This window comes from Myxocyprinus asiaticus, chromosome 30, assembly GCF_019703515.2.
Source record: "Myxocyprinus asiaticus isolate MX2 ecotype Aquarium Trade chromosome 30, UBuf_Myxa_2, whole genome shotgun sequence".
Classification (NCBI taxonomy): Eukaryota; Metazoa; Chordata; class Actinopteri; order Cypriniformes; family Catostomidae; genus Myxocyprinus; species Myxocyprinus asiaticus.
In genome coordinates, this window is record NC_059373.1 from 41,391,225 (window position 1) to 41,406,728 (window position 15,504).

The 15,504-nt window shown below is 34.8% G+C and overlaps 1 protein-coding gene across 1 annotated transcript; it reads right to left on the reverse strand.

Annotated features, from left to right (window-relative positions):
• Positions 1–828: 828 nt before the first annotated feature.
• LOC127420747 (nuclear inhibitor of protein phosphatase 1-like) lies at positions 829–12,990 on the reverse strand. Its single transcript, XM_051663269.1, has 7 exons — positions 12,935–12,990; positions 12,362–12,422; positions 11,904–12,057; positions 10,997–11,214; positions 8,396–8,540; positions 7,556–7,620; positions 829–4,904 (listed from the first exon to the last, which is right to left on the reverse strand). Exons 1-7 carry the CDS (start codon positions 12,982–12,984, stop codon positions 4,539–4,541), a joined length of 1,059 nt encoding a protein of 352 aa, XP_051519229.1. The 5' UTR covers positions 12,985–12,990; the 3' UTR covers positions 829–4,538.
• Positions 12,991–15,504: the final 2,514 nt, after the last annotated feature.

Genomic DNA, 15,504 nt, shown 5'->3' on the forward strand with positions numbered 1-15,504 from the left:
TTACAGAAATACTCAAACCAGCCCGTCTGACACCAACAATCATACCACGGTCCAAATCACTGAGATCACATTTTTTCCTCATTCTGATGATTGATGTGAACATTAACTGAAGCTCATGATTTAATGCATTACACAGCTGCCACATGATTAGCTGATTAGATAACCGCATGAATAAGTAGATGTACAGGTGTACCTAATAAAGTGGCCAGTGAGTGTACACTGAAGAAAAATAAAAAAAAAACTTTGGAGCGGGGTTTATTTATTTAAAAGAAAGAAAAAAGAACACATGAAAACAATTTCAGATAAAGGACAAAACAAAAGTTCAATCTAAAGGAAATATGTACTCTCAGGGCATTCATTACTTATATTTTTTAAAATAATTTAATTATAATTGTTTTAAAATGCATGCTCTATACTCGGAAGCACATGTAACTTAACCTGTCCTCAGCGAGAGGTCACAGAGTTAAACTGCCAAATAAAGTGTTTAAAAATGCAACAAATTTATAAATATAAATATCAAATAAAAGGTAGGGATCTGTAAGATATCAAACAATACATAAAGTAAACTTTCAATTATATTTTCCGTAACAAAACTGCCAATCAAAGTTGTGTCCTCACTTTGCTCAACTCCATCACATTTTTTTTTTATAATCCAAAATAAATCAGACAATGTCATGGTCAACTGTAACTCTGAGTACCTCTTTCACACTTCCTGCTCATGGTGGATGCAACAGTAGGACATTTGGTCTGGTAAATGTATTTATTTTTTTATATTTTAAACAAACAATATTTAAATCTCTGCAGTTACAGCTTCAACATGTCAACACCGTCATTCCCACTATGATAATTTCTGTTAGAAATTAGAAAAATATTCAGTTTTGTCAACTCCATCAGAATTTTCTGAATAGTGTGAAAAAAAATAAAAAATAATATATATATATATATAAAATGTATTTTATCACTTGTTCTGTTCTCACCCAAAACCGATTTGATCGCTTCTGAAGACATTGATTTCACCACTGGAGTCATGTGGATTTCTTCTCTGTTTCCTTCATGTGATTTTTGGAGCTACAAAGGTCTGATCAACATTCACTTGTATTGTATGAACCTACAGAGCTGAAATATTCTTCTAAAAATCTTCATTTGTGTTCTGCAGAAGAAAGAAAGTCATACACATCTGGGATGGCATGAGGGTGAGTAAATGATGAATTTTTATTTTTGGGTGAACTATCCCTTTAACTCTTTTACTGAACACCATTATAAGATAATTAAAGACTTCACACTCTTGTTGGATGGATCAAATTAAAATAGCATGCTTTTTAGTGTGTCAAATGACAGTAAGATATAAGTTATGAGGTGAATAAATGTCCATTTTCAGGAAGAAAAAAAAGTGTTTTTATAAAAAACCTGCTCCCTTACACAGTTTGTTAGCCGAGACCTTTGTCTACAAATATATCCATTTCAAATTAATTTAGTATTAAAAAATAAAAACTAAGATTTAAAACATGTTTTGCCCCCCATCTCTAGAATCAGTACAGACCACATGTCCAAGTAAACGCTACACAATTCTTGGTGGCTTTAATAAGAAATACTCATTAAAGTTTATTTTCCAATACTCTGTTTCAAGTCAGTTTACTCAGACAATGCTGCACTGAATTAAGACATACTTTTGAAAGTGTACTAGTATTTCAATGCTTTTTTAACATACATAGTTATGTACCACATGACACACAGAAACCTTCCACAGGGAAGCTTAATGCATGCTACGAAGTCTATTAGACAATATCTCCTAGCTTTAATGGTGATCGATACTCAATCCACGCAGACCCGAACACTTGATGCACAAAACACAATAACGGTAACAATCAAATGGTAACTTCAGACCTCTCGAAACATGGTTACCAAATGTAACAACAAAATCAACAATATAAGTGGTGTAAATAAACTCGCAAACAGTGAAACAGTGCAAGCTGAATAATTATGCAAGCCCAGTGCATGTTGAGAACACCAGCTTCAAAAAGTTAAGTAAAATTTACTCATTTTATTTACCTGTGAAATTTACTCAAATTAGCAAATAAATATGACAAGATTTTCTACTTATGACATGTAAAGATAACAATCATAAATAATATTTACTTGTAAGCTAGAGCATTAATTTACTTAATATTTTCAATTTCACGCTTTAACTTATATGTAAAAAGTACTTAATCTTTTCTTATATCTTTATATTTATATTTTTCCATGAAAACATTTTTTTCCAGTGTAATATTTAAGAGGTAATGAAATTGCAAAAATGATTATATAAACAAACTTGGTACAGCATGCTGACATGGTTATTTTACATAAATGGTACACAAAATATCTTGATAGTATGGCATATATGGTGCAATTATCAAAAGTATTTGCATATATGGAGATCAGATCATGCCTACACTTATCCGTTTGAAATCTGTTTTCAGTGTTCTAACATCATCGCTTTCCAGAGAGCGAAAGTCTTTCTACTTCCAGAGTAGATGAAACTTGGCAAAATCAATGCGTTTTCAAATAAAGTGTGGATGCGGCCAAATTTTGCCACATTACCATACCAAATCAAGGCGACAAATATTGCCTCCTAATAGCAAAGTTCATTTCTGACAGTGCTAGCAACCACCCAGCATCTTGGTAGTGTGTTTTGCACATTCAAACACCACTCATATCTTCAGAAAATGACAAATCTGGTTATCACCGCACTTCACCATTGACATCCATATTCAGTTTCGGGTAAGGAATACTGTTTATTAGACAAATAATCCAACAATGACAAGAATTCCTTTCATCTTTCCACATCAAGTCTTTTCATGTGTGCCATCACTCACAACAATGGGTAGCAAGATCCATTCAGATATAAAAAATATATATAAAAACGCTAACAAACGGTTCACATTACAAGGCAATTCCCTGCTTTCAGATGACATAAATCACTCTGTTCTCATTTCTGTCTTTGAACAATCAGGTGTAAGAAGTTCAGTTTCAATTTCTCTCTATAAACCAATATACAACCACAGTGTTTTGAAAAATGTCATTAAAAATGTCCTATGTGTAATACAAATAGTCTCATGATAACGCATTTGAACCTACAGCATTACGGTTTAGTAATGTAACATTTGGTTGAGTTCAATGGTTTGGTTTGTACTTCAAATATGTAATACAAAAACATCTTAAACGTACAGTGACAATTTTGCCAGAGGAAATAAGCTCTTGGTTTTTGAAAACATAAAAAGTATTAAATACGTGTTATTGTTAGAATGCAACGGCTGCTGGTTCCCATTAGTGTGGCTGACAACAACTACAGATTGTATCTTACCGTGAGTGAGAAGACATTTACTCAATCACCTACTGATATCTACTGCATGTGGTGCGAGCTTTCTGAAGTGTGTTCCCGTCAGGAAAACCTGAAACAACCAACTACGATGAGGTGCTACTCATTTAAGCATCACTACATCCTATCTGGATGAATCTAACGAAACCTGATCAACATGTCCACGTTATATTTCAGCCCAAAATCAGAAGAAATAAGGGCAACACTTTATAATAAGGTTCCATTTGTTAATATTAATGTATTAGGTATCATTATTTAGCAATAAACTATTTTTAGACAGCATTCATCTTTCTTAATGTTAATTGATAAAAACACAACTGTTCTTTGTCAGTACATGTTAGTTCATAGTGCATTAACTAATGATGTTAACAAATGCAACTTCTAATTTAAAACAAATGTATGAGGAAATGTTGAAATTTACATTAACCAAGTTTAACAAATGCTGTAAAAGTATTGTTCATTATTATTCATGTTAACAAATGTAGTTAACTGATGTAATAAATTGAACCTTAATGTTACCGATGTTGCATAAAGAAAATGAAGCCTATTTTTAGGACCATTTAGAGTTTTGCATTGTGACAATTAAGCACATGTCCTCACAAATTCTAATTAAACTGATTTAACAATTATTTAAATTGTAAATAATTTATAAATCAAGGTAATATTTTGTACTGCCTTTAAGTTAAAAAAACAATCCCATTCTTATTGCTGTAATGTGGACATTTTTTGATATTTTCTTTGGAAAGTATTTATACACTTTAGGCCAACTCCACACTAATCCATTTTCATTTGAAAACTCCAAAGTATGCCGGTGTCAATGAGAATTGAGAGGTATATGTGCTTAACTGTTACAGTTAATAAGCTTTATTTTCTTTATGCAAAATATCATTTCTTCTGACTTGGGGTTAAATATGACCTAGACATTTCTTTGTGAAATTCACCAACTTCCTGATACACCAGCAGTTTCTGTAGATGCCTCACATTTTCGAAACGAATAATCCCTACAGTAATGCCTCGACCTGTAACGGGTAACGTTGAAGTATCTAATTTGTCCAAAATGACGCATGGAAACAATATCCTCTAATAAAAGTACTCCAAACTCCAAGGCTGATATCCGTAATGGTCATCTTTAAATCTGTTGTCTGTAGGATCTGGCTATCCTGTTTTATAGTAAAACATGTTAGATCAGCAGGGAGGGGGTGGGCTTCTTGCCAGGCCACGCCTCCTTGGCGTATTTTTTCTTGCGTGGCTCGTTGAGGGGTTCGGCCGAGTAGGGTCCAGGAGCAGGGGTGGGGTTGAGCATGGCAGGGGGCTGCACTGTGGTGGGCGAGAGATTGACCTCTGGGGCGGGGTTGGGGAAGGGCAGAGGCATCCCGGCCAGCATTGCAGAAGACCCGCCCCCCTGAGCTCCACCCCCTTGTCCACCTGCCTCATGACTGGTGGGCGGCAGGTCTCCATAGAGCCCAGCGCTGAGAGGGAAGTTCTGTAACCGGCGCGCTATGCTGTCGTCCAGTCCCAGTGTACCGTGGGCCTCCAGTTTCTTCTTCTATGGTCGAGACGTGAAAGAGTGAAAGCATTTTAGTTGGGAAATGAGAAGCAATTCTTATTCAGATCCAGTTCCATTTTTTAAAAACTGCTAGAAACTAATGTTTTTAATGGCAGTCGGTTTTGTTAACACATTTAACATCTACATTCTTTCACCAATGCTTGGTGCTGTGAAATAAGACAATCTTTTCGTGCTGTGTTCAATGGTTGCACGTAACAAGCAACATACAAACATATCTGATTCGCATGAATCTTACGAGTCGGTTCTTTTTAATGAATTGGTCAAAATGAGTCAGTCGGAGCGGTTAAAGAAATGATAGGGTTCCCACATTTTTTGACCAATGATTTTTCCATGAGCGTTCCAGTGATTCCTGGATTAGGATTTTTTTTATCAGTTTTGATTCAGACAAGTTTGCTAATGAGTCATTAAGATTTGTTTACCGACCAATTCATTCAAAAGAACCGATTCATGAGCGATTCACTCATCAATAAGATGAAGCAAAAATTATAATTAATTCTACCGCAAAAAAACTGAAAACTGTATTAAATACATATTTAAATACTAAAATAAATAATGAATAACCAATTTCTTGCAAGTTCTTTGAGACAAGTAAATATATCTCATACTTTATGTTTGTTGTAATGTACATAACAGAAAATAAGGGAAAATATTTTTTTTTTAACAAATTATCTGATAATGTGTTAAAAATCTGATTAATTAGTTAAAACAATTTCAATCTATTCACAGCCTTACTATAAAAATGTTGTTGTAATTTTGTTTAGTTTCCATAACTTTTCCAGGTTTGGAAAAAGAAATTTAAAAATTCCCTGATATTTTCCTTGACCTTTCCAGTCATTTATGAAAACTAAGGATGCACCGATCTGATACCTGGATCGGTATCGGCTCCGATACTGAAGCTTTTAGATGGATCGGGTATTGGTCCGACGAGCCCGATCCAAATCCGATACTGTGTTAATCATGTTCGTTCCTGTCAAGCTCCAAAAATGACATAAAAGAACCATAAAAGCACCAATGAAGTAGTTCATATGACTCGTGCATTTAATTCAAAGCCACTTGAAGACGTGCGATAGCTCTGTGTATCACAAAAGGTTGTTTTTAATAAGTAAATATATAGTATGCGCAGCGCCAGCGCGTTTTTTAGCCTTCACAGCGGTGCGCGATATTTGAGCGCTACTCAAGAACAGCATCTCAGACGTAGATGCTCAATAGTTCGGTTCACTTATAATATGCATTTAAAACGGCACCAGAGGAGCATTTTACCAGAATTTGAATTAGAAGCTACTGTGAACTTGCCTACAAACAGACACATACAGGATTCCTGGAGAGTTCAGAATGTCAAAATAAAAGCGTGAGGGTTTAAAAAGTGCACAATTTAAATATATTACTGTTGTATTTCAAATTAAAAGTCAATAATAATAATAATAATAATAATATTAATAACAAATTATTATTAATATTATTGTCATCATTAGTATTTGTTTACAATTTATAATAATATTTAAGTTTAATGGGTTCCAAAAAATAACTGTGAATGAAAAGTGAGCAGATATCTTACAACTAAACTGAACAAAAAAGAGATCTGAATCCTCTACTGGCTTCTTTTCTACTGAAGACTTATACTGGAATTACCGTTAATTTTGCTGCTACATTATCCAGTATACTAGTTAACAATAAAGTTTTTCTTAATAAGCTATACATTGAAATAATGTGTAGTTAGAGGTTTGTGTTTCTTTACATATTAAAGAGTACTCCCAATTAGTTCCACACAATAATGTAAAGATATTCTAAACTGATTATGCAAAACAACAACACTGCTATCGGATCGGGATCGGTATTTCTGATTTCCGATATCGGAATCGCAAGAGAAACATTGGTAGCGGTGCATCCCTAGTGATAAATGGATAAGGATTTTTGATTCAGATACGTTCACTAATGAATCATTAAGATTTGTGAACTGTTTTTTAAGCAAAAACTTGCAAAGTTTTATTTTACACAAAAGCAATATGTACAGTAGATGATGAAATATTTTAGTCTTACTATAGCTAAAACTTACATTCACTACATTATAGAAATATCTATATAATATACATTTTTTTTTTTTACTTTTCTAGTCCTGGAAAATTAGTTTTAAATTGATATTTCCAGGTTTTCCATGATCGTGGGAACCCTAAAAATGAACATCTCACTCAGTGATCTCACTCAAAGTCAATACTTTGTCATATCCAACCTCAAAATAACCAAAAAACTATTGCTGTTTTTTGTGTGCTTAAGGTTTTTGAGATTTAAATCAATGTAGTTTCTGCTTGGCTGTTCATATATCTTCATTATGTTGAACTGGAATCACAACATGAATTCAATCCGTAATGATTCACATCCATAGTTCTGTAACATGCCATTGAAACAAGCTCATTTGAACAGTTAGACTACTGTAGAGAGGGATGACCAGACAGGTAAGGTCAGGGGATACTATCTTTACATTAGGAGCGAGAAACCTTTTAGAAACCATTATTCTCACATTATACAATTTCCTGTTTGTGTGCCATGCAACAAGCAACTGTAATTGTATTGCGAGAACATCAGTTCTCAATCCGTTAAAATCAATGCAGACACTTTGAAACCAATGATTTTACCTTAATGGGGACCACAGCTGTCTGCACCATGTTTCTGAAGCGCCCTACAGAGGGGTCGACGTCCTCTGTGAATAGAAAAGAGCTAATTAACACCATCACAAGTCACAACATGAACAAAAGAATGAGAAGACTGCAAGAAGATCGAGTCAATGATGGAAAACTTCTATTGGGATGTAATATTACCATACTGTGCAGTACATCCTGTTTGCTGTTTTTTAACATGTACAAATAGAGGTAGACCAATATATCGGATTTACAGATTAATCTGTGCCGATAGTTGCTTTTTGGAACTATTGTTATCAGCAAAAATCAATGGCGACATTTGCTGACAGTTTTTGCATCATTTCAAAATAAGAGTCTCCGGTGTGTTTTGGGCTTGTTTATACTTATAATTACCACATTATACACCAAATCTTCATTTTTTCTGGTTATTTTGGGGATTTCGGTTGAACAAACTGCATGTGGGATTTTATTCATTTAAGACTCTTTGTTTGTTTTTTTGATATTCTATAAATCAATTTTAAAAACTATAAAATGGTTATTGACCTTTCCCACCACCTTAGTTATCGTATCGGCAAAATCCACTATCGGTTGAACTCTAAAATGTACAGGTACATCTACATTTATGTAAGTACAGTATATGCACTTTCTATACATTCAATACTCATATTTTCACACACAATTTACCGTCTTATAAAAGAAATGAATAAGTGAGCACATACGGTAGAGATACGTTCAAGTACAGGATGAAAACCATTTCTTAAAACAGTGTCGTGCTCCTGTATGCAAGCATGCTCATCCGGCGCACGCATGTGTGTGTGTGTGTGTGTGTGTGTGTACCAGGGTTGATGATTTCCTCCTCTTCACTGAAGGACACACGTGAGCTCCTCCTCTTCCTCTTGGGTCTCTGGATCTCCAGGTTTCCCTCCTCGATGGTCAGCGTGGAGATGCGCTTGTTATGAGCCGTGTTGAACTCTGTCAGGTTCTGTCAAATTAATACCACTGCTTAGAGTTCACTCATACTTTTCCAGTGGGGTCATTTCTCTTTATTTATCTTTTGGGATGAGCAGTTGTCTTGTTAACTTGTTACTCAGTGTCTAAAGTAACGTTGTTTATTATTTTTTCAATGAATCGATGCCACAAACCTCACAAACTGTACAAACAAATATGCACATCCAACTGAAATTCAGCTGACTATTCGATTAGATTTGCAGAAAAGTCTATATGAACTAGTCGTGGATCACATGACTTCAGCTGCACTTGTTCTATACATGGCGATTTCAGGAGGAAGAATCCTCTGTCCACAAAATGTGTGTTTGCATGGCATTATTTTGTATAATTCAGAGTTCCCACACTTTTGGAATTCCATGATATTTTTTCCATGACCTTTCCAGTCATTGATGATTAATGGGTAAGGATGTTTAAAACTCATTTTGATTCCAACTGATAGGCTAATGAATCATTCAAACTGGTTTGTGAACCAATTTAAGGCTGTCAAATGCAAATTCAAATTTTGAATATTGGTCGAATTTAAGGTAAAAGTGCACATTTAAATGCTAAAATTTTGGATGCTTTGCCAAGCACTGATGATGACTTACAGGCCGTTCAGACCGATCCCACAGTGAACACAGCACACAGTTGTCGCAAGATGCATTTTAAAGTTTAAATTGACAAGTGTTTCAAACCACAGCGCTCCTGCATGAGAAACTGAATAATTGGCGCAGCGGTCAAATACGTCCTTGTTGTGTATGCTTGTATAGAAAAAGACGGATGCTAAAACGTGTTCGAGGTTATGAGTAATGCACATATATAAAAAAAAATGACTTTATCAAGTGTGTATGTCAAGGAGGTCCTTTGTCTGCATATTTATTCTTGTCATAGAAACATAGGCTTTGAAGAATCTGAAATAATTCGTACTTAAAATGTTTAAAATTTCTATATATGCTGATGACACCATATTTTATATTAATCCAGATATTTCTTCTTTGACAAAATGAATAAATGAGTTGGTTGAATTTTCAGGTTGTTCTGGTTTAACTCCAAATTATGAGAAATTTTTTTTTCTTAGGCTTGGGACTTTGAAATATACAAAATGTAATTTGCCATGCAAGGTACCAATTCAATGGACAGACGGGCCTGTTAATATTTTAGTAATTCTGATAAATAAAACTGATACAATTTAACAATCATAGAAAGGAAATCACCTCACTCTGATTGTTTCTCAGTTTACTTATTCTTTATTATATAGTAATTAGGGGAAAATGTTATTTTTGGGATGTATTTATTAAGAATCATATTTTATAAATGATCTTGTTGATGCATAAACATGGACATTTTTCTTCAAGTTTTTGCTATAGACAATTACGTTCTCCTATTGCTGTAAAATGGTAAAAAATGGTGAAAAATATTAAGATTAAAATAAAATAAAAGAGACATATATAATTTTGCCTTATAATACAAAAAATTATGTTTGCTACCACAACGCATTAGGAATTACTGGGAGGACCTTTCTGATATGTCTGTTTTGTGGAGTGATGTTTTTAGGCCACTTTACGAAACATCATTTAATGAACAAACGTGGGCTTTCCAACTTTAATTATTCTAAAAAATATTGCCTACAAAAAAAGATGTATCATGCGAGTGGATCATTGAATCCGATTCTCATTGTAGATTCTGTTCAGAGGAGAAGATATTGTGCATTTATTTTGGTATTGTCCTGAGGTTTCTTCTTTTTGTTCCAATATAGAGAAATTGGCTTACTACATTTGATATTAAATTACCTTTGAATCTGTACAAGATAATTTGGGGTGAATATAAACAAAAAATGTACTGAATTCTAGTATTATTTTGTTTGGAAAAACCCTAGATAGTAAAGGTGTATTTGAAGTACTATTCCATGTTAGAGAGAATGACAAGAGTTTAAACTGGAAGAGAAGACATGTTTTTGAGAAAATGAGCAAAATGACTGAGATTTTTTGAAGATTAATTGAGATTAAAGTTTTTCTTTTCTCTGTAATATACTCAAATGACTTATTTCAATATACAGTAGTTACAGACGTAAGCCTTAGTGCATGCATGCAATAGTTGTGCCTTTACGTAAAACTTGGTGTACTTTATTTTTATTTTGGAAGAACAAAGTTGCATGGATAGTGGTCTAAGAATTATGATTGTGTGACTTATGAGTTTGTTAGTATTTTTATTATTATTATTTTAAGTATGTCTGTGTGTATGTATGTTGTTGTAATTGGTTGTCTGGTCTTAACTTTTTTTTTTTTTTTTTACTATTGTAATTTTTGCGATATTGTGTGTGATATACAGTATATAGTTCTAACTTACGTGAGAACTTACGCACAGCTGGTGCAACCCTACCCAGATGATCTGTTAAGCCGTCACACACACACACACACACACACACACACACACACACACACACACACACACCTCAAGCTCGGTTTCTTCCTCTGGCAGTCCCAGTAATCCCTTGAGCTCCTCATCCTCCACTCCTTTACTGTCTCCTGCAGCAGAGCTGCTCTGTGTCTGTGGTTTCTCTCTCAGCGTGTACACTCGCGTCGACGCTCCAAACGACATGGTCGAGTCAATCGGAACCTGCTGAGGTTTGTGAGGCTCAAGGCGAATTCTGCCCAGAAATGTGCCATGGGCTGCAGCGAAGAGAGATGAAGACCATGAAAACTGAATGAAGGCTTCACCTGTACTTCAGATATCAAGCATTACTGAATCACTAGATGTTGATTCTGTTCTGTTTAATACACGCTGAGGACTGCACTTCAAATGAATCTCATGAGACCTGTCAAGAACATGTTCAGCTCATATTTCACACCAAAATCAAAACAAAGGTATAAGAAATTAGATCTTTCATTCAATAAATTAAGCCTGATTTTAGGACCCTATTAAAGGAATGTTCCGGGTTCAATACAAGTTAAGCTCAATTAACAGCATTTGTGACATAATGTTGATTAACACAAAGATTTTTTTGACTCGCACCCCTGTTTATTATTTAAAAAAAAATAGTGGTTCCAGTGAGGCACTTACAATAGAAGTGAATGGGGCCAATCAGTAAATATTCAAATACTCACTGTTTAATTTTATACTTTTTTCCTTCCGATCTTGGGATGAAATATGACCCACGCATGTTCTTGACAAGGTTCATGAGATTCACCAACACAATAACAATGGAAAATACACCACAGCTATTGCTCATCTACAACAAATACATCTTCCTTATCAAATCATGTCTGGTTTGAGCAGAGCAAACAAATAATACAAATGTATATATTAAACATGATCTCCAGTGGGGGTTTTTGTAGTCGTTCAGCAGGGCTGCACTCACTGCTGTTCAGGTCGATGAGAAAGACTCTCTTGAGGTGTCTGTGGTAAACCAGCGCCGCATGAACTCGCGAGCAGGACTGATGGTCTATTGTGAAGTCACAGTGATCAGGGTTCCTCCCAAACAGATAGAACTTCTTCTCATCGATGATCAGCTTCTGCACACCATAAGAAGAGTGTAATACTTGCGTTATTATTTATGACACTTATTGATATAAGCTAATTTGCTGCATGCAATATGCAATCAAAACACTGTCTACTTTAAAATGCAAAATAACCCTTTTATTGTTTGAAATTGATGACTGCGTGTGACGGCACTTGCCTCGCTCAGCATGCACGCAATGAGATCATGTTACTGTAAAGTGCCGTAACGTTGCATATGCATAATGTTTCAAATACTATTATTTTTTATACATAATTGGATGCAGTATATACTGCAGTAGGTGCACAGTAAGGTCTTACCTCTATTAATTTATCTCCTTTAACCACATCCAGATGGAGTCCAGGTGGAGGCTTCCCTGCCCTGTGAAAATATGAAATACACATAATAAGACAATTAATTCATGCAATTCTTATTCTGACTATTATGATGTGTCCGTTTAATGTGTAAGTAATCCATTTCTATGTAATTCACAAATTGCACGTTCTCCTTGCAAAAAGGCAGGTGTGCATTTTACAGTAAGATTCAGTAGTGTTATGGATTAAGGCTTCATTGGAAATGTGCACAGTAAATGATAATATTCCTTTGAAATGAAATCAGATCAGTCTTTAAATGATGAATGCGTGTTCACGTAAAACACTGGAATCCACAAAGCCTCACTGACCGAAGACAATATATAAAGTAAGAAATGAATGAGACATGCATGCTGTAATTGCAGGTGTGTATTAAGCTACTGTCCACGCCTATAAACGCAAACTGGAGTGAGCTGCACTGCTTTTCTTCATGCAGTCAGTGTACACTCATCAGTTCCACACATATGCATGCAGTACTTTCATTTCCTGCTTAATAATAAAGTGCTTAATTCCTCGTCTCACCATGACGGACAGTCAAAGCCTGCTATGTCTGTGCTTGTGCTCGCCGCCATTTTGCACTGTAGCGCGGAATGCTGGGTAATTAGTCGAAGTTACTGAGGATTGTGGGATTTGTAGTTTCAAACGCCCTCTGAACCCCCTCATGATGTTTATGGTCTGTGCTCTCTATTTTAAACAGCATTTTGCTAATTGTTTTATAATTATTATGCATTCAGCATTTATGAACTCATATAAATAGAGAGACTAGATGGAATGTTTGTAAAAATCCAACGATACTCGTGGAACCATTTAGGGTGCTTCACCTGCCACGGCTGGAGATCCTCCAGACATACTTGAAAGGAGCATTAAAATATATCATAGCTATGTGCTTAACCCTTCTGCGATCTTCGGGGCATTTTTGTCTTTTTCATTTTTGTTTTTTCGATCATTTTGGCTGTCTTAATGCCAACGGCATAATTTTGGCCAAAGGTGTTTATTTTTTGGGGAATTTTGATATTTAAACCTCAGTTCCTACAATACATCTGTTATACACTGTGTACACAAAATAGTTACACTCAGGACCTTCAGGACAAAAATGTCCCCATTGAAACCCATTAAAACTGCAATATTTGATCCCAGTGCCATTAAAGCATTAAATCATGAATTTTATGATATTATGCTTTCAATCCGGAGCCCTGGATTCCACCAGATGGCACCATTTTTCTCATGTTTAGCCTATGGAGCAAATACATGCTTTTTTCCTATTTTCTGTTTGCTGTATTATAGAGCACTGCAGGCCAGTTGAATAAATGATGCAGCTTAAATTGTGTGGGTGTGTTTTGTATGTGTGTATTGAGAAATGTGTGTGTGTGTGTGTGTGTGTGTGTGTGTGTGTGTGTGTGTGGGCAGGTTTAAGTGGTTTACGAGGACTTTTTTTTAGGTTACAAACTGGTAGTTACAAGGGTATTATGCTATAAATGTGGTTTATGAGGACATTTCTAGTGTCCCCATAATTCAAATCTCTTAAAAAAAACATACTAAACAATGTTTTATTGAAAATGTAAAAATGCAGAAAGTTTTTTGTGAGGGTTAGGTTTAGGGGTAGGGTTAGGTTTAGGGGATATAATCTATAGTTTGTACAGTATTAATATCATTATGTCTATGTAGAGTCCTCACAGTGTGTGTGTGTCTGTGTGTGAAAAACAACAGTGGCATTATGTAAACAAAGTGGCATTTAAAGGGTTAAAATCCTGAAAATGAATGAATATTTGGTAGTTATGATCAAGACTGATGTTGGTTAAAAAATCTAATTCAGTGAAAGTGGAAAATAATATTAATATATAATATTTTTATGGCAGTTTTTTGATGCAGACATTTTTGTCCTCTAAGATACTGAGTGTGAGCTTTTTTTTTTTATCTGACACTGCACAAAAAATAATAATGCATCAAAATCAGTGTTGTGCACAAAAACTTATTTGGAATAATCAATTTCTTAAAAAAAAAGAAAACAAAAGAAGAAGAAGCAAAAATCTCAGTTAGGCCAGTAAACTATTTAGCCCAAGATGGAGCACTTGTATTAAAATGAATGAAAGAAACGCCCAATATGGTGGATGTAGATGAGAAAGTCCCGCCTTACAGGTAAAAGAGCCAATCGCCTTTAAGATACAGATATCACCTGTCAGTCAATTCGAGAACATGCTAACGCATATTAGCTGAACCAGCCTAAAAAGAGATTTTTTTTTTAGTATGATCTGAGGTGAAGAAACACAATTTATGATACCAGTTTTGTCAGATTTTACAGCTGATTTAAAATATGTTCTTTGATCGTAATCTTGACCAACCGTTTTTGGGGATTTCGGTCTTTCCCCATTCAAGTAAATAGAAGCTGCACTTTTATGCCGCTTGTAGTATCCATAGACAATAGCAGCCCGGGAGCGTTTCAAAGATGGCTGCAGAGTGAGCTGACTTGCTTTAATGGGGAATTTGGTTACAGTGAGGCACTTACAATGGAAGTGAATGGGGGCCAATCTGTAAACGTAAAAATACTCACTGTTTCAAAAGTATAGACACAAGACATACACAATGTGTGTTAACATGATTTTAGTGTGATAAAATCACTTAACCTTTTCTGTGTAAAGTTATAGCCGATTTTACAACTTAGTTGCCATTACGAAGTAACATTGTAAACCTAAAATGATTTAAACTTTACAGCTCAAATAATACATGAGTTTTAACAGAAGAATTAATGTTCTGTAAAATTATAATTCACATTTCTGTCTTTAAACTCTACAAAAATTGTCCACATTCACTTCTATTGCAAGTGTCTTACTGTAACCAAGATTTTTATTATTTTTTTTATTTTTTTTTTTTTTAAGAAAAGGAGGGACGAGTCGAAATAGTTTGTGTGTGTGGTAATCAACATTATGCCACAAATGAGCTTAACTGTGTGAATATTTCTGGAATATATCTAGGGTGTGTTCTTAGTGTTCCCAGCCTCCCCTCCCCCCCTCTTTTTATTTATTTTTTTTACATGGTACCAAGGTAATACTATTACTATTATTTTTTATAGGAAACACCCTTTCTCAATCCTGGTG

What these genes read in the sequence shown, in the direction of transcription:
- LOC127420747 (XM_051663269.1), bottom strand. Translation starts at nt 12,984, where the DNA reads ATGGCGGCGAGCACAAGCACAGACATAGCAGGCTTTGACTGTCCGTCA. An exon ending in AAGGAGATAAATTAATAGAG is followed by an intron (nt 12,058 to 12,361) that starts GTAAGACCTTAC and finishes TATGGTGTGCAG; the next exon opens with AAGCTGATCATCGATGAGAA. An exon ending in TCTCATCGACCTGAACAGCA is followed by an intron (nt 11,215 to 11,903) that starts GTGAGTGCAGCC and finishes TCTTCGCTGCAG; the next exon opens with CCCATGGCACATTTCTGGGC.